Below are 21794 nucleotides of genomic sequence, written 5' to 3'. Positions count from 1 at the left end.
TTTTTTAACTTTATTGCTATCTAGCACCAGAGTAAGATAAACTTATCTTCAATACTTAACTAAGGGACACACTAAGTTTATACTTACTTGTGCTTTAATATCCTAAAAGGATATTCATTTCACCTTATGAACACTGAAGAAAGCACTATGCACGATCACTATGTGTACTTTATTGTTTTTGCCTAGTAGGAGAAAGGAACAATCCATTCTTCCCCCAAATTAAATGAAAGTATATCTTTGGGAGAAATATGTGTAAGTAGGTATGAATGTTTATAATGTTGCATGTTGCTGCTTAAATTCAATTAGCTAAATGGAAAAACCTTACAGAAAATGTAGTTTTACTTCTTTTCTAAAGAGAAATTTTGAAATTCTCTTATTTTCTTAAACCATTTTGTTAAAGCTAGAATCTGTATTTTGTTTATGTACCTTAGTTGGTACGGGATAATGCAGATCTTCGCTGTGAACTTCCTAAGTTAGAGAAGCGACTTAGAGCTACAGCCGAGAGAGTGAAAGCTTTGGAGTCAGCACTGAAAGAAGCCAAAGAAAATGCATCTCGTGATCGTAAACGTTATCAGCAAGAAGTAGATCGCATAAAGGAAGCAGTCAGGTCAAAGAATATGGCCAGAAGAGGGCATTCTGCACAGATTGGTTAGTAGAACATACTGAAAACCTTTAAGCTATGAATACTTCGAAGTATAAATGCTTTTGTGTACTTGAACATGATCTGAAATTTTATGTCTTCTCATGGTAGTATTTGTCTTTTGTTTATAGCTCAACAGGGTGATACCTTTAGGAAGGAAATGAGAAATAACTACATAACTAGGACAAGTAGATAAATAAGTAGATATGCAAGCAAGAATGGTTAGGGTTATGAGAAACTGTATAGATAAATATTATTAAAGCAAAAAGAAAATCACAAGAAAATAAGCCATCAGTGTTTATTTCATGTTTCAGAGTAATTACTGCTGCAGGAATAAAAGTTTTAAGGAGCTAAGTAAGGATTGTATAGGTTCTGGAGAAAAGGATGTGTTCAGAAAGAGAGAAATCAAAAAAACAAAAAGGCAAAATATAGTGGGAATTCTTCAGAAGGAAAAAGAGACCTAAATAGTCACTGCAGTCATGTGTTAAGCTTTTTTCTAAGTCAGTTTTTGTGTTTCTTAATAGCTAAACCTATTCGTCCTGGGCAACATCCAGCAGCTTCTCCAACTCATCCAAGTGCAATTCGTGGAGGAGGTGCATTTGTTCAGAATAGTCAGCCAGTGGCTGTACGAGGAGGAGGAGGCAAACAAGTATAAACATTTACACATCTTCAAAGGTTTGTAATTTATATCTGACTTTTGAAATCATAGCTGCACATGGAAGTGTTGAGCTATTGGTTGTTAAACAGACTTTTGGACTTTTTTTTTTTTTAATTTATATTACTGTCATTTTTTCCTTACATGATTATAGAAGGAACTTAGTATGGTTTCTTCCAGTCTTTTTTTTTTTTTAGTTCAGATCATACTATACAAATTTGAGTTCTTACTGTTTTTAAACCTAACATTGGATCATTTGTAATAGTTCTTGGTATTCTCTCTAATGAGTATGCCATGGTTTATAATTATTCCCTTTTCTTGAAAATTTAATGAGATATAATAATTTTTTTTCATATTTGTTATTTTCCAAAACTGAAATTTCTGTATATGATATTTGAAGTATGAAGCTTCAAATATCATATACAGTTGCTTGGTGAGGCCCTAAGCAACTTAGGAAGACCCTGTCTCAAATTAAAAAAAAATTTAAAGGGCAGGGGTTGTGGGTTGTGGCTTAGTGATTGGGGGCCCCTGGGTTCAATCCCTGGTAACCAAAAATAAGTTTTTTTAAACATTGTATTTATTTGGGGGTAAGATGACAATGTTAATAATACTAATACCCTTAATTCTCAGTTTTACATGGTACGTCTTATGTCTTGGACCACACTTTGAACAATTTTTAGCTAAATGCATAAATAGAGATTTAGTATGAAGATGGCTCCAGAGAACAACTACTATAATTGTTTATTTTACCCAATCTCTTTTCCTATCATTTTATGTTTTTGTTTATGCCTATCCCTCCATTCCTCTCTCCCCACATTTTTTTTTAACAGCTACCATGTATGTGACATCTAGTTGCTGGTTAGTAGTCCTTGATTTAAGAATGTCACTAACCAGGCCAAGTGTGGTTCATGCATGTAATCCCTGCAACTCAGGAGGATCACAGTTTGAGACTAGCCTCAGCAACTTATTAGCAGGAGTCAGTCTCAAAATAAAAAATGAAAAGGGCTGGGTGTGTAGCTCAGTGATAGATGGCCCCTAGTACTGAAAAAAAAAAAACAAAACAAAAAACCAGAGTGGGCTAATGACTGTATATTGCTTTAAAAATTAGCCAACCTTCTAATTTCTAAACAAATATAGTTCAGTTAATTCCTAGCTCTACTGAGGAGGAAAAAACATAAAGGACTGAACTTTTTATTTTATTTTTTTAATATTTTTCAGTTGTAGTTGCACATAATACCTTTATTTTGTTTATTTATTTTTATGTGGTGCTGAGGATGGAACCCAGGGCCTTACACATGCTAAGCGAGCACTCTACTGCTGAGCCACAATCTCAGCCCCAAAGGATTGAACTTTTAAACATTGTTCTGTTCATAAACAATTCCACTTAAGAAATAAATTAAAGAAGAAATCAAATTATTTAATATTGCCATTTTTTTAAAAAGTGGTCAAAGCTATTGGCTAAAATGTTCATAAACTGTTGGCATATTTTATTTCCTTCATGATTGTCTCAAACATGAGTTTTGTAAAACTAAAAAATTTTCCCTCTTGTTTTCTCATTGTCAGGTGTTGAAAGTAATTGAAGTATGAAGAGGATATAGTATCAGTCACTCAGTGACTGTCACTTCTACCCCCTTGGGATTGTAGAACTATAACTTTTTAAAATGTACAAATTACACCTGGCCTGTACAGCTGTTCCTACCCGCTCTTCTTGGAAACTCTGCTGCTTCCCAACACAACTAGAGTGCAATTTTGATGTCTTAGGAAGAGAAAATGACAGTTTACAACTGTGGCCCTATTTATTACACAGTTTGTCTTTTGTGTCTTAAATTAGTCTTCACTGTGCCAAGCTAACTATACCTAGTAGGATTATGCTTTTTGTATTTGCTTTTTTTAATGGATGTTTAGTTTTGAGTCTCTGTTTAAGTTACCTAGTTGCTACTGCTTCCTGTTTTTCTTTTCCTATTACAATGTCTTCCTTTTACTTTCTTTCTTTTTTTTTTTTAGGGAAAATTGAATCTTTAGATTAAATGTCTTACATTTTACCACTTCCAACACTACATGCCCACAAAATATATCAGGTCAGTACTGTATTTTAAAATCCCTTGAAGTGAAATCAGGGTTAAAATGATTTGTATTATCTCTGGTATTTGCTTCTGAAAATTGCTGTTTAAGCACTGAAACCTTACAACTGCCCTAACTAGGCATTTGAGATTGAGTGAGCACGGCTACTTGATTGTTATCTCCTGAAATGCTTGTTGCCCAGATATTGAATGGAAATATTTTACATATCAAAAGTAAAACTCAGATTAAGAGGGAGTTTGGAAAATTAATTCTATCTCCCATCCTCATTTATGCTTAACATAGCTTAACGGAATGAAAATACCCTGCTTCATTCTGATGAGCCTGCTAGCTAATGTAAGAATTGGACAGGTATCAATTTGTCATCTTTCATATAGTGAAATGAATTAAGATACTATAAAATTAAGCAGTTTTATATTGTTAGCTATTGTATGGGCTGATCTAAATTTTTAGCCTATGAAAATTGAGGGGAAAATGTGAATAAGCAGGACAGATACACAGTGAAGTTAAAGATGTGTAGGTAAATTTTAGTCACAGTCTCTAAAGGTGTTTTTAACCTGCTGCACTAAGTCATACACTATAATTTATTTCTCGTTTAGTCTAGAAATAGTGAATTGTTTGTAAATCACTAATGATCCTCAAACAAATTACATTGTTGACTATAGCCCATAATTTTGTGCGCATATATATATATATATATATATGTATGTGTGTGTGTGTGTGTGTGTGTATATATATATATATATATATATATATATATATGTATATGTATATACACACATATAAAACTGTGTACCAATTTTTGCCACTTCTTCCTCAGATCATTATACTAAGTCAACAGTTTATTTTAGGGAAGAGATTTCAATGTTTGCTTCACCATTGGTGGGGGGGGTGACTACAACTACAACTACATTAGCAGAAGTTTGCAGTGAATGTAGGGAAACTGGAGAATTCTGTTATTAGGATCTGGCTGGCAGAATTAACTTTTTGAAAAAGTTTTATACACAGATATTTGTATTATTAAATTTGGAGCCATAGTCAGAAGACTCAGATCATAATTGGCTTATTTTTCTATTTCCTTAACTATTGTAATTTCCACTTTTATAATAATTTTGATTTGAAAGAAAAAAATTTATTTATTTATTTTTTTAACAGTCAAAAATCCTTGCTGTTGTAGTCTGCAGCCTTTAAAATGATTGTTGCTTTTAGGATTGATTAAAAGAAACACTCCATAAATTGAGATGAAATCTTGGGTGCAGTGAAATATAAGTACTACAGATAAGAAAGTACTACAAGCCTCTTTGTGGTGATAGTTTTCTAAATGGAGAGACATTTGGCTGCTTTCACATAGACATTTATATTTTGTTCTCAAGTGAAAACTTGCTTCTTTAGCAATATTCATAAAAAACAACTTTTTTTTTCTCTTGTCTGAATACAGTAGTTTCTTGTAAGATGTATCATGGGTATGGTGCTGTGTAACAAACAATGAATTGTAACTAGCATGTGGTTCAGAATACACAGTGTTAGGTTTTTTAAATATCTTAATGGTTCTTTTCTATTTATAATTTCAAACTTCATAAAGTGTACCAGGAGTTTCATAAAAATTGTTTTCAGTGAACTGTTCTTTTTGCTATGGTAGGTCATTAAATATAGCATTTACTCTCACAAATTGAAATGTCTGACCATCTAGAATATTGACACTTATTTCAATTTGCAGTCCTTTTTTTTTTTGACTGGGTATATTAATGTTACTCTGAATGGTATTGAGTAATGGTTCAGAAGATAAACTCAATGAAATAAAAGTAATATTTATTCATGGTGATCAATTAAATTATTTGCTTAACTTAAGAAAACTGACTACTGTGCATAACTCTTAATTTGTATGTGACTCTGAATTTGACATGAGGTGACAGAATAGAGTCTGAGTCTACCTGTGGAATATGTTGGTTTATTTTCAGTGCTTGAAAAACATGCAAAGATAATTGGTTTGGGAAGACACCGTATAATTTTAAGTTAACCTGCATGCTGTAAATGTGTTTTATGTTTCAATAAAGAGGAAAATTTTTTTGAAATATAATGACTTTTTATTGAAAAGTATTTTAAGTATCAGGTTGATTTTACCTGAACTAATAGATGGCTCTCTGACCTGACAGAATAGTGACTGATTCATATAAATTTTGAGTCTTAATGTATTGCAGCCTTTTAAACAGCAGGTATTAAATATGTAGGCTGAAAAATTAAGAGCTAGAAATGAATTATCAGCCTCACCTATGTTCTTTTACTTTAGTGTAGTTTTTCCTCGTTTAGTCTAGAAATAGTGAATTGTTTTGTTTTGTTTAGCTGAGTCTGTTGTTTTATCAACAAATATAAGAATATTTAAAGTTTGTTTTTCAAATACCACAGCCATTGAGTTCTGGATGGAGGATAACTTTAAAAAGTCTTTTCCTAAATTCAAGTGATTGGTTTGTTAAATTCTGGTATGTACCTTTTAAATTATTGTGGAAAATTGTAATCATATGTCAGAATAAATAATGAAGTCTTATGTACCCAGTAAGTTTGAACAATTATCAACTCATAGCTAATGAGTTGTTTCATAGCTGTTTCATCTATAACTCCACTTGAGATCCACCATACTATTTTTAAATTGACATTAACATGCTTCTTTCATGAGTATGAGTCCTTAAAATACACAAATACCATTATCACACCAAAAAATTAATAATAATTTTGTAATTAAATTTTTAGTTTTTGTAAACAGCATCAAGGTCCAGCTAAAGTCCATATATTGCAGAGTCCTACTCTTCCAGTTTTTTTTTTTGTTGCTGTTGTTGTTGTTGTTTTTTTAAATTAATTTATGAAGAAAACAAGGTAGGACTAGGGATATAGTTCTGTTAATAGAGTGCTTGCCTCACATGCACAAGGCCCTGGGTTCAATCCCCAGCATCACATACACACACACAAAAAGAAAAAGAAACAAACAAAACAGGGTATCTGCCATGTAGTTTCCCAGACTTTGCTGATTATATTCCCTTTGATATCATTCAACATATTTCTGTGTACTTTGCATTTTATGTTAATTTGTTTTGTGGTCCACAGACTTAGATTCAGATATGTGTTTTATTGTTGGAGGTCAATATTACCTCAGAGGTGATAGTATTCTTCTATCAAGTGATACGGAATGTCTACTTGTCTCTCTTATTGGGTTATTCATAGTCAAAGCTGATAATCAGTGCCTACATCTATCAGCTTAATAGGGGATTACATAATAGCAATATTCTTTCATTCCTTTGTTAACTGCAAAAGAAACTTTTCTCTTCTGCTATTTGGTTACCCTATAGTATAGTTTGCATAGGAAGTGGGATAAATGCCTTTGTTTTCAAAACAGTGAGTTGCTTTACTACATTTCTGGTGGTAGGAGGGACATTTGCCAGAATTGGAGCTGTCCAATGCTCATGGGGTTGGTGGTAGAAGGGACTAGAGTGGGCTAGGAAAGAGGAGAGTCAATGCCTGTGGAGGTTGGGGTTTCCATTCTGCAGGGCATAGGCTTGAGGGAGAAGGGTTCTGAGATAGATGTGGGGAGCTGGGAACTGCTACAGCTAATGCTAAGTGAGTTGGGTGTTTACTCTCACAGGCCAGGACCCCCATACTGGACTAGACCTAAAACAAGGAAGAGGGCTGGTAAGAGGAGGCAAAAGAAGACAACTAGGGCTTCCCCCTTTATAAATATTGAGTGTGGTGGGAAGCAGAGACAACAGGATCAGGGGCCTAGCAGCCTGGTCTGCCAACTGGAAAGTGGAAGGAATTGCTGGCATCTGGTAAGTGTCAGTGGGTGGGGTCAGTAGGTCTGCAGTCCCTGCAGGAGGCAGGTAGGGAGAACCAGATTGTGACTTTTCATCAAAGCAACTTCCCTTATTATCCTTTCATTTCATTTTGAAGGTAAAGCTGAATAATACTCAGCTTTGTTGGCCACCTACCCATTTTTCCCTTAGACATTGTGTTCTATTAGCCATATCCATAAACCTCTAAATCTGGTCCACTTGGCTCCCATTCCACCCATGCTGCACATTATGATCATTGTGTCTGCCTTTGTTCTGGTACTTAGGTACCACCACCTGGTCTTTGTTGTTGGGAAACAGGGACTTTATCATCCCCATTTTTATCAGTGAGTCTAATTCTCAGACAGCCTCATCCACCATCAGTGCTGCCTTACAGAACAAAGCTACTGAGCTTTTGGCCTTACCCAAGTGATGGAGGTTAATATTACCAGCAGTATCCCAGCCTGAGTACTCCCAATAGGGTATTTCCTGCTTCCCTAATGACTGCTACTGGCTCATAACCCAGAGCAACCTAGCAACGTTCTCTGCCAATCGGTGGGATGCAACCTCACCTGCAGCAAGATCTGAATCCCAGACTTGGGAAGTTTGTTCCATCCAAGTTTGTTATTTTCTTAGGCCTATTGTACCCCTTTAAATCCTCTTGTTTCCATTTATAATCCACCCCTAGAACTCTGACTGATAAGGAGGATGATGTGAAAATTTATATCAGAATATTTTAAACCCCATTCCTTTTCCCCTGCTTGACTAAATATTACTAGCCAGGCTTATGATCTCCAGAAAGGAAATGAGAAGATTGGCAGCTGATATTGGGGTCCCCAAGGAAGCAACAAAGTTTCAGAAATGCCACAGTAAACAAATTCTACTCCAACTACTTCCTGACAGCTTCATGTCTCCCTATTTAATATGTTCAGATAGCCAAGGATCACCACACATTTGAGGAACATCTGGAATAAAAGGTAGCCTCAAAACAAGCAAACAAAACAACCCAGTATGTTGGAAAGTGGGACTATGAAAGGAGAGGAGAACATTTTTTAAAGAATTCCCATTAATTTCTCAGGTAAAAAATTAGTAGTTTTTCTCCATTACAAAACAAGAAACAAATATCCAGAAAACTAAAAACATCTTGAAATACAAATTTAAAACTCAATAGAAGGATTAGAAAATGAAGTTGAGGAATTTTTTTTTTTTTTACAATGTACTACAAACAAAACAAAACAGCAGTTGGAAAATAGGAAAGAAAAGACCAGAATAAAAGGCCTCATGTATGAATAATAGACATCCTATAAAGAGAGAACTGAGGGAGGAGAGCAAAGAAATGATTAGTGAAATAATTCAAGGAAATTTAACTGAAAGCCATCAGTTTTCAAACCCCACACTAAGGTTTATCATTGTGAATTTTAGTACAAAACCCTACAATTAAAAAAACTAGATTTCATACAAAGGGTGGAGAATCTTAAGATGCCAGAAGCTAGAAGAAAATAGATCAATACCTTCAAAATTCTGAAGGAAAAGTCTCTCTGACCTCAATTGGTATAAGGGTAGGTAAAATTTTTAAGACATCCAAGGTTGGGGTTTAGAAATTTTACTTTTTATGCCCTTTATTGGGAAGCTATTGCTCAACCAAAATGAGTGATTAAACTAAGAGGAAGATGCGGACAAAAGAAAGACCAACAATACAAGGGAATCACCAAGATGACTGCATAGAAAACCACCAGTCCACATGGAAGAAGGCTCCAGAGATATATTTTTAACAAAAATTGACAAACTGATATATTTAACATATTTAGAGAAGAGTTATATATTTGGAGAGGAGTATTACGGTTGAATAAATGACTGTTACATAGAACATTAAGAAAAAATTAAAATAGGAAAAAAAGGAAAAGTCTTCATATTACACTGCTCAGCAGTAATTTTTATTTCATTGGATTGTGAAATAAATTCACAATACAACCTAGTTGGGAGAAAAGGAGATTGTGATGTGGATGGGTTTGTTGATAGTAAAAGTTCCATTCTAGGTTATAGTAGTGACTTGAAAATTGATAATGCTTATATATTGATAATTAAATAGAGATTTGGAGGTAAAAAGAAGTGGTTGATCTGGAAGTGGAAAAGAGGCAAAGTAGGGCAGGGGACCTAAATACACAGACACACATAAATGTGTGTGTGTGTGTGTATTTTTAAAGTGGAAGATGATTATCATATACATCATTATGGAAAAGTGAAGTCCGTTCAGGCAAAATACTCAAGAGCTATACCACTGAAGAATAGAGAGCCTGCTCTCTATTACTTGAAGTCCTGTCTGGTCCTTTGCCCCGGCTGTCGTAAAAGTGGCACATTCACGTCTTTTTCCCTGGACTGAGAACATTTGTCAAAAGTCTGGCTCTAAATATCACCACCCATCATGCCACTTTTTTCTCCACCACTGCTTCAAATCAGTGAAGACACAGAAACTGAGAGAAAACTAGAATCAACAGGATTTTATGTACATCATTGGAGAAGGAGGAAAGCAATGGGAGGGAGGGAGGAGAGAGCTAGCAGTGGACATCAGAGCCAGGTCAAATGCAAGGAAAAGCCCAGAGCTCAGATCAGTCAAGCTAGACATTGAACTATGTGGGCTATGCTGAGTGTCCAAGAAGCTCCACTGTGGGGTGCCTCAGATCCAGCACAGTCTAGATTGATCTCCAGACTTGGGTCCAGGACTTGGGGTCGGGAGCCAAACCCAGCATTCCCTCCACTCCTGTGAGCTACAGGACCCACAGGACTGGGAGTTATGCTGGCAAATAGTGAAGTGCCATTTGTGCAGCCAGTCTGCTTGGTGGCAAGTCCTTAGCCAGATCATGTGTCTGCACCTACACCTGGGTTCTGGGGGAAGGCTGGCCAGCTGTTAAATGTTCCAAATGGGGTTGGAGATGATATCATATACCCAATTCTGGCTGCCTTGTGCTGCCCAACTCACCAGTTGAGCTATGTCAGAGGTTAAGCCCATAACCTGTTCTGGGGTTCCTGGAATGCCCAAAGAGAACAAGTTGTGCTGACACTGCCCACGAGGAGCCCTAGCTATAGTCTAAAGGGTGCCTCCTGCACTCCACCTTGGAGACGAGCCAAGGCACTGCTACCACTGGGTGAAAGTTTCCCAGAACCAGAAATCACCTTAGAATGTGAGAGACAGGAGCCTTAGAAGGAGAAGTGGTGTCCATAGCAGCGTCAGTGGCATGGTTGAAGGATGATGGTGCAAAGGCTCTGCCTAGTAGCAAAAAGGTGAGTGCATGATCCATAACTGGCAACAGGAGAAGCATTGCAGTGTTGCAGAGACAGGTCACCTTTGTTGCCCAAGAAAGCTCCCAGAGGTTGGCTGCTGGTACAAATAGTGAACTGGATTGGTTGGTGAAGGAGATCCTAGGTGTAGGTGGGCCTGTGGAGAATGGACCACAGCCAGCTGCCTGTGCTGCCTAGGCCAATGCGCCTGGGTGAATGGGAAGCAGCTCCCTATAGAGCCAGGATCAGTTCTGAAGACGACCACCTTAGAAAGCAGAATAATGCCTATGGCTGTGACCTCAGGCTCTCCAGCTGGCTCCTGGGACTGGAGCACAGATGCATTGGCTCTGGTGGTGGAAGTGACACTGCCAGAGTTAGAGACTGGCCAGTGCTCATGAGGTTACTGGTGGAAGAGATAGAGAAGGAGTGGGAGAGAAAGAAGTGGAGGAGGAAAGGGAAGAGGAGAATCTATGCACATGGGGATTGGGATTTCCATTCTGCAGGGAGAAGGCTTGCCAGAAAAAGGCTCTGAGATAGAAGGTGTAGGGTGGTGGTAAATGGGAGTTGCTGCAGCTCTTGCCAAGTGAGTAGGGTGTTGACTCTCACTGGCCAGGACACCTACATTAGGACTGTACCTAAAAAGAGAAAGAGGGCTAGTGGGAAGAGCAAAGGAGGACAACTAGGGATTCCCCCCCTCATCCCTATTGGGTGTGGAGGTGGGGAGGCAGAGAGAGAGAATCAAGGGCCCAACAGCTTGGTCTGCCCATTGGGAGGTGGCAGTAATATCTAGCTGGCATCTAATAAATGTCAGTGGGTGGGGTCAGTGGGTCTGCAGTCCCTGTAGGAGCCAGGTGGGGAGAAAGAAAGGGCAGGCTGAGTACTGTTGCAGCCTGCCACAGCCTCCACCGTAACCTCTGAGATCTCTGTGTTATCCTCCAAACTGCTGTTCTCCTTCAAACCCAGAACCTACTTCTGCAGGGTACCAAAGTCTTTCTCCAGAGAAGAAAAGAAGAGGCTTCGAAAGTGGGAGCAGCTCATCTAAATTCCTCGGTATTGGCAGTGGCAGGGCCATTGGCATGGGCCTCTTTCTCTCAAGGGGCCTCCAGTTAGCAGCTATGGGCAGAGGACAGCTTCCAAATGGACCACAAAAAGGCTTTTCTCCCTGCACCCCATTGCCTGATGCATGGGAACCTCGATAGCTCCCCAAATGGTGTTCATCCAGCCTTCCTTGGCCACATTCTCTAGCAGCACAGAGCCTGGGGCTGTCTGGTGGAGTACTGCTGCCCCTGCATCAGGCTGCCCCAGATTCAGCACACCCCAGCAGAGCTGTGCCTGTTGAGGACAGCATGGCAACCAGAGCACAAGTTCCCACCTGGGTCCTCTCAAAGTGTTTACCTCCTGAGGCCCAGGAGGGCTGCACCACAGCGAGGTCTCCCTGGATCTCCAGGGGCTTGGCTGTGCTGCTTTTCTGTTTTGAGAAGCATGCTTTCCCCCTTGTCCTGCTCTGGTTTGTCTCTTCCTAGCCCCTGATCCTCCTCCTCCTCCTCACAGTCATCCCTGCTTCAGGGTTGCTCTGGGGTCCTCACTTCTGTTTCCTTGGGAGGAGGAAAAGGGAGGCCAGCTGGTGTCATGGGCTCCACAGCCCCGTGGACCTGCACAAATGGTGAAGGTAGGAGAATGTGTTTGCACCATGGAGGAAGGATCCTTAAAGTTCTGGGAGATGGGAATACCCATGAGTTGCTGGTTGATAGCACCGGCTTTTTCTGGGAATCTCCCTAGGACACCAGCTGGAAGATCCCCAGAGAGGTGTGTGCAGCCTGCAGGAGAGGGACTCTGTAGCAGCCAGCAGACCAAGAGAATGGAGATCCCGGCTGAAGAGCCTGCAGGCAGGGCGCTTGGTAGATGATGGAGCCCCAGGGCCATGGAGGCCTCAGTCGGACAGGGGCAGGCAGTAGAACCTGCCGCCTGAGCAGATGCTTCCTTCAGGAGCCACCAAGGGAGCTCATCTAGGACACACCTACTGGAGGCCAAATGCACACTGTTCGGCCCAGCCCTGTGACGTCTGGCTGGAACATGTGACTGTAGATAGGGCGGTGTAGCCATCTGGAGGAGGAAAGGGCCAGGGCGAGGCCCACTGTTCACTACCGGGCTGCATTTTTGAGCTCCTAGGGACGTGCCCCTACTCCTTACATGTGAGGAGCAACAGTGGGCCTTTATGTAAGGATTGTTGGGACTGAGGTTCTATCCAGCAGGGCTTCTGCGTACTGGGTGCTGGTTCTGAAGACTCTGCGGTGCCCGGCCCAGGGCGCTAGCTTGGGCACCTAGTGCCTTTGTGTCACCAACACTCTCCTCTGAGCGAGGAGGCTGGTGGAGTGGGTGGATGGGGCCATATGAGGAGTTGGAGGTGGGGAGAACTTAGGGGGCATGGACTTTACACAGCAGCAACAGCGATGTTGAAAACCCAGTGCCAGGTGACTCAAGATCCTGCCAGGCCCCTCCAGCCACCTCTCCAGTGCCTCAATGACCCCGTGCCACCACGGTGTCCCTTTTCCAAGGCCAACACAGCTTCACCTGTATTTCTGAGGACAGGTAGCACTGTCCTGAGGCTGACTGGATGCTGCCACTAGCCACACCCCTTCCATCTTGACAGGTTCCATTCACTTGTTGGAGGGCATGTCCTAAGAACACAGTGAAGCCCAACACCCCTCCTTAGGTCAGTCACCTGATAGTGGCCCAGCCAGGCCTTGCACCCAGGTTGTGGGATTCCAGAGCTCATGCTCTGCCCTCTGCTGCCTCTGCCTGGTATAGATGATGCTGTAATAACCTTTTCATGGTCCTGAGAACCATGTCTTGTCAGTAAGGGTTGAATTCACCAACCAAGAGGAGGTCAATTCAGGAGAAGACGGAGGCCCATGTGTGGCTCTAGTCTCCTCAAGAAGATGTAAGCTGTTAGGTGCAGGACTGCCGCAGTCTGGCTGGGCACAAAATCATGAGCCACTCACAGCCTTGTAGATTCAAACAGCAATTCTTTATTCCCGAAACTCTCACCGGCACTCTACATGCACGTTCTGGGGAAAATCCACACCTCCACCGGGCTCTGCATCCCAAAATACTCTCTGAATCCCGCGAGAACTCAATGGGAACTCCAGGAGCCGGCAGGCGCCTGAGGCAACAGGATATGCCCTATTCCCAGCAGGGTCCACCTTAAACCTGGAACCGCCCTATTCTCAGCAGGATCCACACCCTAAACCTGGACCCACCCTAATCCAGCAGGATCCTCCCTAAACCAGGATCCACCCTGGTCCTTGAGCAGGGTCACCTTTCTCAAACATTCATGCAATGTCACTGCAAATGACCTGGGTCCAAGGCAAGCCCATTTCCACAATGGAGAGTCCTCCCTCTAAGCAACATTGGGTAGGCTGACAAAGAAATTGCCATGCGTCATTCCTACTTGGCAATGGCTCTCAGCACAGGACAGGCTGAGTAAGCTGTCTGCAGGCAAAGTTAGCTGCAGGATGACCTGGCTTCTCAAACCCTCTGTCTGGTTCTTTATCACCTGTTTGCTTCAAGCCCAAATGCCCAAGCTCCTGCTCAAGGCTGTGCACTTCGTCCCCCCTGCTCAAAGCTGAACACTCAACCCCCTGCTCAAGGCCAAGCACTTAACCCCCTTGTGCCAACAAGGCAGCTTGCAGACCCAGAGACCCCAGTAGATTTGGGCTATAAAAACTCCCTCCTGCCAGGCCCCTCTCTCTCTTGCTCTCTTGTTCTGTCTCTCTCTCTTGCTCTCTCTGTCTCTCTGGCTCTCTTGCTCTCTCTCTTGCTCTCTCTCTCTTGCTCTCTCTGTTGCGCTCTCTCTCTCTTATGCGTGCTCTCTCTCTCTCTCTCTGGCTCTCTCTCTTTTCTGTTGCACTGCTGCAATAAAGATCTCTTGGTCGTTCCAAGTGTTGTGGTCACTTTCCTTTCATAAGTCACCAATTGTCAGCAGAGATTCAGCCATCCATCCCTCTTCTAAGTGTACCCTGGCATCCAGATTTCTTTTACATTCATTTCCCAGGATCCAAATATGTATTTGGATATTCTGGACCCATTGAGGTTCATGCAGACTGAAATCCAGTGCTGTGTTCTTCCATAGAGATAAGCTAGTTGATGTGGGAAAATTATAATGGATTTTCAAGTGAATAGGTTTCTGCTCATGACCTGTGTGGAGAGGAAGCAGTTGGCCCAGTTGGAAATAAAATCTAGGAAGTAATATTAAGAAGTAAGAACAAAAACCAGGCGTGGTAGCACATACCTGTAATCCAGTGGCTCTAGAGGTTCGTGAGTTCAAAGCCAGCCTCAGCAATGTCAAGGCACTAAGCAACTCAGTGAGACCCTGTCTCTAAATAAAATACAAAATAGGGCTGGGGATGTGGCTCAGTGGTTGAGTGCCCCTGAGTTCAATCCCTTGCCCCCCCAAAGAAAGAAAGACAAAAAACACAGGAAATTGATTAAAGCAGGGACTTGACAGGTGGAAGAGACCTGTCTTTCAACTCTCTTTGGTAAGGAAGAGTAGGGGCTAGAACCCCTCTTCTACTATCCCTCCAGCAGGCAGGAAGGGTGCCCATTGAAAATGACACCTCTACTGAGCCTATGACATAGTCCTTCTCTTCCTTTGTATGTTTATATATATATATTTTTTTTAACAAGGATATTCACATCAGCTTTATCTTTAAGAACTGAAGACTCTAGCACAGACCTCCACCAAGAGCTGGGTGAACAAACTCACCACGATAGGCCCAAACCATGGAACCCTACTCAGCCAAGGAGGGAACCATGATTTTGACACACATGGAATTGTATCTTCCTCTCCAAATCATTTTGTTTGGTGAAAGAAGCCAAAGAGGCCACATTAACATACATTTCTAAAGAATAGGGACACACCTCTAGTGATGGAGAGCAGGTCAGCACCTGTCTGGGGCTGTGGAAAGGAAGCATGGAGTTCCCAGACTGCCCAAAGAGAAAAAGTTGCATTGTCACTGCTCACAAGGAGTCCTAGTTGGATGGTAGAGAGCTGTGCTGAGTCCCTGCACCCACTGTGCATGCTAACTTGTGGAGATGGGGCTGAGGCCATACTGCCATTTAGCGGGAACTTCCCAGAACCAGGAAGCATCCTGAAATATGGGCCCAAGTGGTTGTGGGAGGCAGTTAAAGACTGGAAGAAGACAGCCTTGGAAGGAGGGATGGTTCCGTAGCACTGATGGTGGCAGGCTTGCAGGGTGATGGTGCAGAAGGAGGCCAGCACATGATCCATGACCAGGAGCAGGAGAAACAGGCTCTCTCTGGTTGTGGTTGAAGGATCCCGGATGTAGGCTAAGGAGTGGTTGCTGGGACAGAGGGATGTAAAAATTGGAAAGGTTGGGGCAGGAGACCCTAGGTGTAGGTGGGCCATTGTAGACTGGTCCCTCTGCTGGCTGCCTGTGCTGTCTAGGTGAGTGCACCTGGAGGAATGGGCAGCAGATACCTTTGGATCTGGGGGAAGATCTGAAGATCTCCACCTTATAAGGGGGAGTAGTATCCATAGCAGTGACCTTGGGTTCTACAGCTGGCTGCTGGATCTGAAGCCCAGATGCATCGGCTCTGGTGGAGCTAGTGATACTTGCTAGCGTTAGGACTGGCCAGTGCTCATGGGACTGTTGGTGGAAGAGACTAGAGCAGGAGTGGGAGAGAAAGAAGTGGAAGGGGAAAGGAGGAGGCGGAAAGGGAAGAGGAGAATCTGTGCATGTGGGGATTGGGATTTCCATTCTGCATGGAGAAGGCTCGCCAGAAAAAGGCTCTGAGATAGAAGTGTAGGGTGGTGGTAAATGGGAGTTGCTGCAGCTCTTGCCAAGTGAGTAGGGTGTTGACTGTCAGTGGCCTGGACCCCCCACATTAGGACTGGACCTAAAGCAAGGAAGAGGGCAAGTGAGAGGAGGCAAAGAAAGATAGCTAGGGATTCCCCTTCATCTCTATTGAGTTTGGGGGAAGGAAGACTGACTGGACCAGGGACCCAGCAGCCTGGTCTGGTGGTGGGGAGGTGGCAGGACAAGTTGGCATCTGGCAAGTGACCATGGGTGGGGTCATTGTGTCTGAAGTCCCTCTGAGGTTCACAAGTTGAGTGATGGTGCAGGTTGCCAGAGCCTCTGCTATACCTTCTAAGGCCCCTGTGTTATCCTCCTGCTCTCCTTCTAAACTAGAACCTTCTTTTGCAAGGTGCCAAAATCTCCCTCCAAAAAAGCAAGACGATGCTAATGAGTTAAAGGCAGCTTACCTGATTACTGGGTATTGGCAGCAGCAGCGGCAAGGCCATTGGGCATGGAACTCTTCTCTTGTGGGGCCTCCTGCTAACAACTGTGGGTGGAGGACAGCTCCCAGATAGACTGAAAGAAGGCTGTTCACCCTGCACCTTTTTGCCTGACCCTTGGAAACCTGGAGATCTGGGCTAAAGTTCCTTCAGCCCTTCCTTGACCCCCTTCTTTGGCATCACCTGAGCTGCCTGGGGCTGACTTCTAGAGCACTGCTGCCACTGTCTCAGGCTTTCTCATTTTCAACCCATGAAGAGCAGGTCTGTGCCACTTGGGGACCACATGGTGGCCAGAGCACAAGTTCCTGGGAGACACCTGGACCCTCTCTGGCAAGGTGTTTCCCTCCTAAGGCCCAGGACTGAGTTGCACCACAGTGAGTTCTCCCTGGATCTCCTGGGAATGGCTGGTGCAACTTTTCCGTCGCTAGGGACACCCCTTTCTCCATCCTCCTGTGGCATGTCTGTCTCTTCCTGGCCCTACTCCTATTTTCCCTCCTCCTTCTCCTCCTTGGCCTTCTCATCAGCCATCCCAACTTTGGGCTGCTCTGGGGCCTCACCTTTGTTTGCACAAGTAAAAGGGAGGTGAGCCGGTGCCTTGAGCTCCACAGCCCCTTGGACCTGCTCAGGTAGTGAAGGCAGAAGAATGGGTTTGCGCTGGGGTGGAGGGATCCTTCAGGCTTGGGAGTTTGGAACATCCACGAGTTGCCAGTTGACAGCACAGGGTTTTGACGGGAGTCACCCTGGGACATCAACTAGAGGATCCCCAGAGGGATAAGCACAGCCTGCAGGATAGGGGCTCTGTAGCAGACAACTGAATAAGCTACGTGAGGACAGGCTGCAGGCAGAGGGCTCTTGGTAGATGATGGAGCCGCAGAGTACAAGCATGGCGGACCAAAGGGCAGGTGAGTGTCGGACTCGCCAGGCAGCTGGTAGGCACCTGAGGCTGCGATGATTGAGCAGAGTGCCCATTCAGAGCACTTAATGCAAGTCTGACCCCCACACCAGTGAAGATCCCAAGGGAGCTCCACCTGGACACAACGTCCTGTGGGAGCCAAAGGCTCACTGTCTGCGCATTGTTCAGCCCAGCCCTTGTGACGTCTGGTTGGAATATGTGATGGGGAGAGGACGCACCTGGTTCCATTAAGACCTATAACAAAGGGCAAGGCCCACTGTCCACGACCAGGCTACATTTTCTAGCTTCTGGGAATGTGTCCCTGCACCTTGCACTTGTGTGGCAGCCCGTGGACCACCATGTGAGATCTGTTGGTACTGCTGCCCCATCCAGCATTGCTCCTAAATCCTGGGTGCATAGTATGAAGGCTTCCTAGTGCTAGCCCAGTGCAAGCTTGGGCACGCAGTGCCTGTGAGTAGCCGATACCCTCTGGTGTACGGAAGCTGGTGGAGTGCGTGGGAGGAGGCCCTATTAGGAGATTGGGGGGGAGTTGAGGGTGGCAGGTCCTGTTTGAAGCACAGGGCTGGGGAAAATTGGATGCTAAGCCCCTCCGTTGACCTCTCTAACACCTCAATGACACCTTGTAACCGGTGCCCTTCTCCAAAGCCAGTGCAGCCTCACCCACTGAACCTGGGCTTCAGGAGAGAGGGAGTAGTTCCCTGAGGTGAATGGATGCTGCCATCAGCTCCTCCCCCCATTCACTTGTTGGAAGGCATGTCCCAAAAGCACAGTAAAGCCCAACACCCTTCCTGAGGTCAGTCACCTGGTAGTGGCCCAGTCAGGCCTTGCACCCAGGCTGTGGGACTCCAGAAGTCATATTCTGTCCTGTGGTGCCTCCATGTGGAATAGACACATGTGACATTCATCACCTTATTTCCAGTAGTCCTTCAGCCCTGTGCAACATGTCCTGTCACTAAGGATCACAACCACTGCCCAGGGAGAGTTCCACTCATGAGCAGACCAAGGACGACACTAGTCTCCTGTCTCCTCAGGAAGATGCAGGCCACCAGCTGTCAGCAGAGCTGCATCCATCCATCCCTCTGCCAACCGGACCCCGCCATCCAGATTGTTTTCTGTAGAGTTCCAGGGATCCAAAGGTGTGAAGGTCACACTCTAGACTCATCCGCATTTGTGAAGAACAAAATCCAGCAGTGCCTTGTTCCACAGAGCCATGAAAAGCCAGTTGGTGTGGCCTTCCTTGAAAAGGTCGTGAAAGTCAACATAGAATGGATTTTCAAGGGAATAGGGGAGCAGTGTGTTGGATTCAAGTCAGATCAACCAAAGGTGGTCATGTGAGCATGCCACTAGGTCCACTCTTCAACGTGCATTATTGTCTCCTTCATGTCAAATGAGATATCTATGAGAGGGACATGCTCTTGGGTGTCATGAAAAGGGAAAGACATATATTTTACTAGGATCTTGGGGTATCAGCATGATGAAAAAGATTTGGAAAATCCTATACATACCTGACTTTAGCCACCCTGATCCTTGTTTCCATTTCTTCCTTCATCACAGTGTTTTTCTCTCTCCTGGGAGAGGCATGTATCAGACCCATGGCCTGAAGGAGTTTCAGAACCATGAGTCACAGCTAACAGCAACAATATTTCTTATAAAGGTTTTAGAATTTAAAAACCATTAAACAATGATATTGGACATATGCTTTGCCCATCTCCCCAAAAGACCCCTTTTCTACTACATCAGAGCAAGTTTGGATTTCTGTCTCCAACAAACTTAGGATGCAAAAATTTTGCTCAGATCCAAATTGGGTTTGAAAAGAAGAGACTCATTAGCAGCCCTTCAGCACCTCTCGGGGAGCAGAAATGATCTACATTTATGGCATTTAACACTAGCTGCTTAATATCATTTGAAGAGATTTCAATAACAGACAAAATTTGGCTTTTGTGTGTGTGTGTGTGTGTGTATGTGTGTGTGGTGCTAGGGATTGAACCCAGGGCTTTGTGCATGTGAGGCAAGCATTCTACCAATGGAGCTATATCCCCAGCCCAAAGTTTAGCTTCTTTAAACAGAAATGAACTAGTAGGAATTTGAGACAAAGATGTCCTACAGGAACTCTGCGAAATGTAACCCCACATCAGATTTCTTTGAAACAATCAGTTACGGTCTGGTTATTCCCATTTTTTTTGTTTTGTTTTGTTTTTGCTTTTTTTCTATTTAAATCAAATCATGAAATTTGTTAATTGATGAATGTTGGGCTTCACGACAGGACAAGAATGTCCCAGAAAAATCCAAACGCTGAATTTTCTTGTCAAAATAGGAAGATATAGACAGAGTGCTTTTCTTTCAGTCATGTTTGGTGGATTTTTATTAGTCCTTGCAAGGCTAAATAGTGTTTGCTGGCACGTGATTATTCTGTGATCATTTGTCTTTGAGGAAGAGCCCATGTTGAAGTAAAATTTATGAGGGAAAAATATTTTCCAAGGGGCTGGGTTTGTGGCTCAGTGGTGGAGCATTTGCCTGGTATGTGTGAGGCTCTGGGTTCCATCCTCAGCACCTCATATAAATAAATATACAAACAAACAAATAAATAAAAGATCCATTGACAACTACAAAAAAATTTAAAAAAAAATATTTTCCAAAAAGAGCATGTAACTCACTAATTGAGAAAAATATTTAATAAACAGAAATTATACTTGCCAGATTAGATTGTGATAGTAGGAGCAAATGTGACTCCATTTTGTTTTATGACTTCATCCTGTAAAACAACCATGCCAAGGAGAAGAGTCATGACTGGGGCAAGATGTTCTTTTCCTTTTGCTATAGAAACCTTTAAGAACACGGAACTACGTAATGGGGTATTGTTTCTGTAACTAGGGTAACGGGGCTCTGTTTCTGTAACTGGGGTGACTGGGCTAACTGTGTTTGGTTAGGCTTCCCTCCGCTTGACTGCACTGTCCCGCTTCTGTAACCTTGGCTAGACCCCCTGAACATCCCTTTTGCGGTTTTCAGGCTTATAAGGAGTGCCCTTGCAATTGTTCGGGGCTGATAAGGGGAACAGCTTTTTGTTCTGGTCAGCCGCCACCGGTGTGCTTCAATAAAGGCTTGATTCCATTATACGTGAGTGGTCTGGAAGTCAGTTCATGAAACCCTGGAACCAAGCTTTAACTATAACAAGATAACTTTAAATCTGGTAATATTTAAAGCAACAGCCTCAGCATATCAAAGGAACATGAGAGTGGCCAGCCCTGGACATAATTGCCATAGTGATAATCAAACCATATTAGACAACCTGTGACTGGACCTTTAGCTCCCTGCGTTCTTGTCTCCATTGCCATCATACGGCCTATGCAAAATGTGGGGACATACTGAAGGGCCCATCAGCCATTTTCTTTTAAAAAATTGTCTCTTTTTTTTTTTATGCTCTCTTAGATTTTCTTCGCTTCATTGGAACCAGGGCTCAGCTAAGGCAGACTGGCTCTACTGCCTCTTCTTAGACAAGTCTTTCCTTGAGGATCTTGTCCCTCAGCTGTCTGTTTACCTTATTGTTTTCCAAGAATGGATGAAAACCTGTCTGTAGTTGAGAACTTCCACAATCTCTTGCTTTCACTGGTCTACTCATTTTGGTAAGAGTATATTTATCAAAATATGGTTTCAGGAGGAACACAAAGTCAATCTGTGTTCCTGCTCTGTCATCTTAAAATTAAAAAGTTCATATGGATGAAAAATAAGGTATTTCCATAGGAGAAAATCAATCTTAGGATTCACAGATGTTAACATCTAGCTTTCCTTGAACTGGTCAGGATTTAGGATGGGGAATAAGCAATAGGAGTAGATTCAAAGATGAAAAAAGAAAATGCCCCACAATAAGCTTTGCAGATATGAAGCCTTACCAGAAAATAAATGAAAAGAAAAAGAGAGGGAAAAATGGTTTACATTGTTCATTTATTCTTGCCACATCAGAGTTCTCTGAGAATTATTTTTTACACAAAAAAAGCACCTTTGGAAAATGAAGCTATATTTTCAAAAGCTCAGTTGGAATGGCGTAGCTTGGGAGGGTCTGGATGAAGCCATCCAGACATGTTTTCTGTCACTTCACAACA

The 21794-nt window shown here is 42.9% G+C and overlaps 1 protein-coding gene across 1 annotated transcript in view; it reads left to right on the top strand.

Annotated features, from left to right (window-relative positions):
* The window catches only part of Kif5b (kinesin family member 5B), a 41143-nt gene extending 35692 nt beyond the window's left edge, over positions 1-5451 (top strand). Inside the window, exons 24-26 of the mRNA XM_046448342.2 lie at positions 432-648; positions 1165-1315; positions 2859-5451. Of these exons, the coding sequence (XP_046304298.1) occupies positions 432-648; positions 1165-1295 (348 nt within the window). The 3' untranslated portion in view covers positions 1296-1315; positions 2859-5451. The remainder of the gene's footprint in view (positions 1-431; positions 649-1164; positions 1316-2858) is intronic.
* Positions 5452-21794: the final 16343 nt, after the last annotated feature.

The sequence above is a fragment of the Marmota monax genome, unplaced genomic scaffold (genome assembly GCF_021218885.2).
Source record: "Marmota monax isolate L192 unplaced genomic scaffold, Marmota_monax_Labrador192_F-V1.1 WCK01_AAM20220418_F8-fsc00066, whole genome shotgun sequence".
Lineage (NCBI taxonomy): Eukaryota > Metazoa > Chordata > Mammalia > Rodentia > Sciuridae > Marmota > Marmota monax.
The sequence above is the reverse complement of the archived record's forward strand: the minus strand, read 5'-3'. Positions and strand labels throughout refer to the sequence as shown.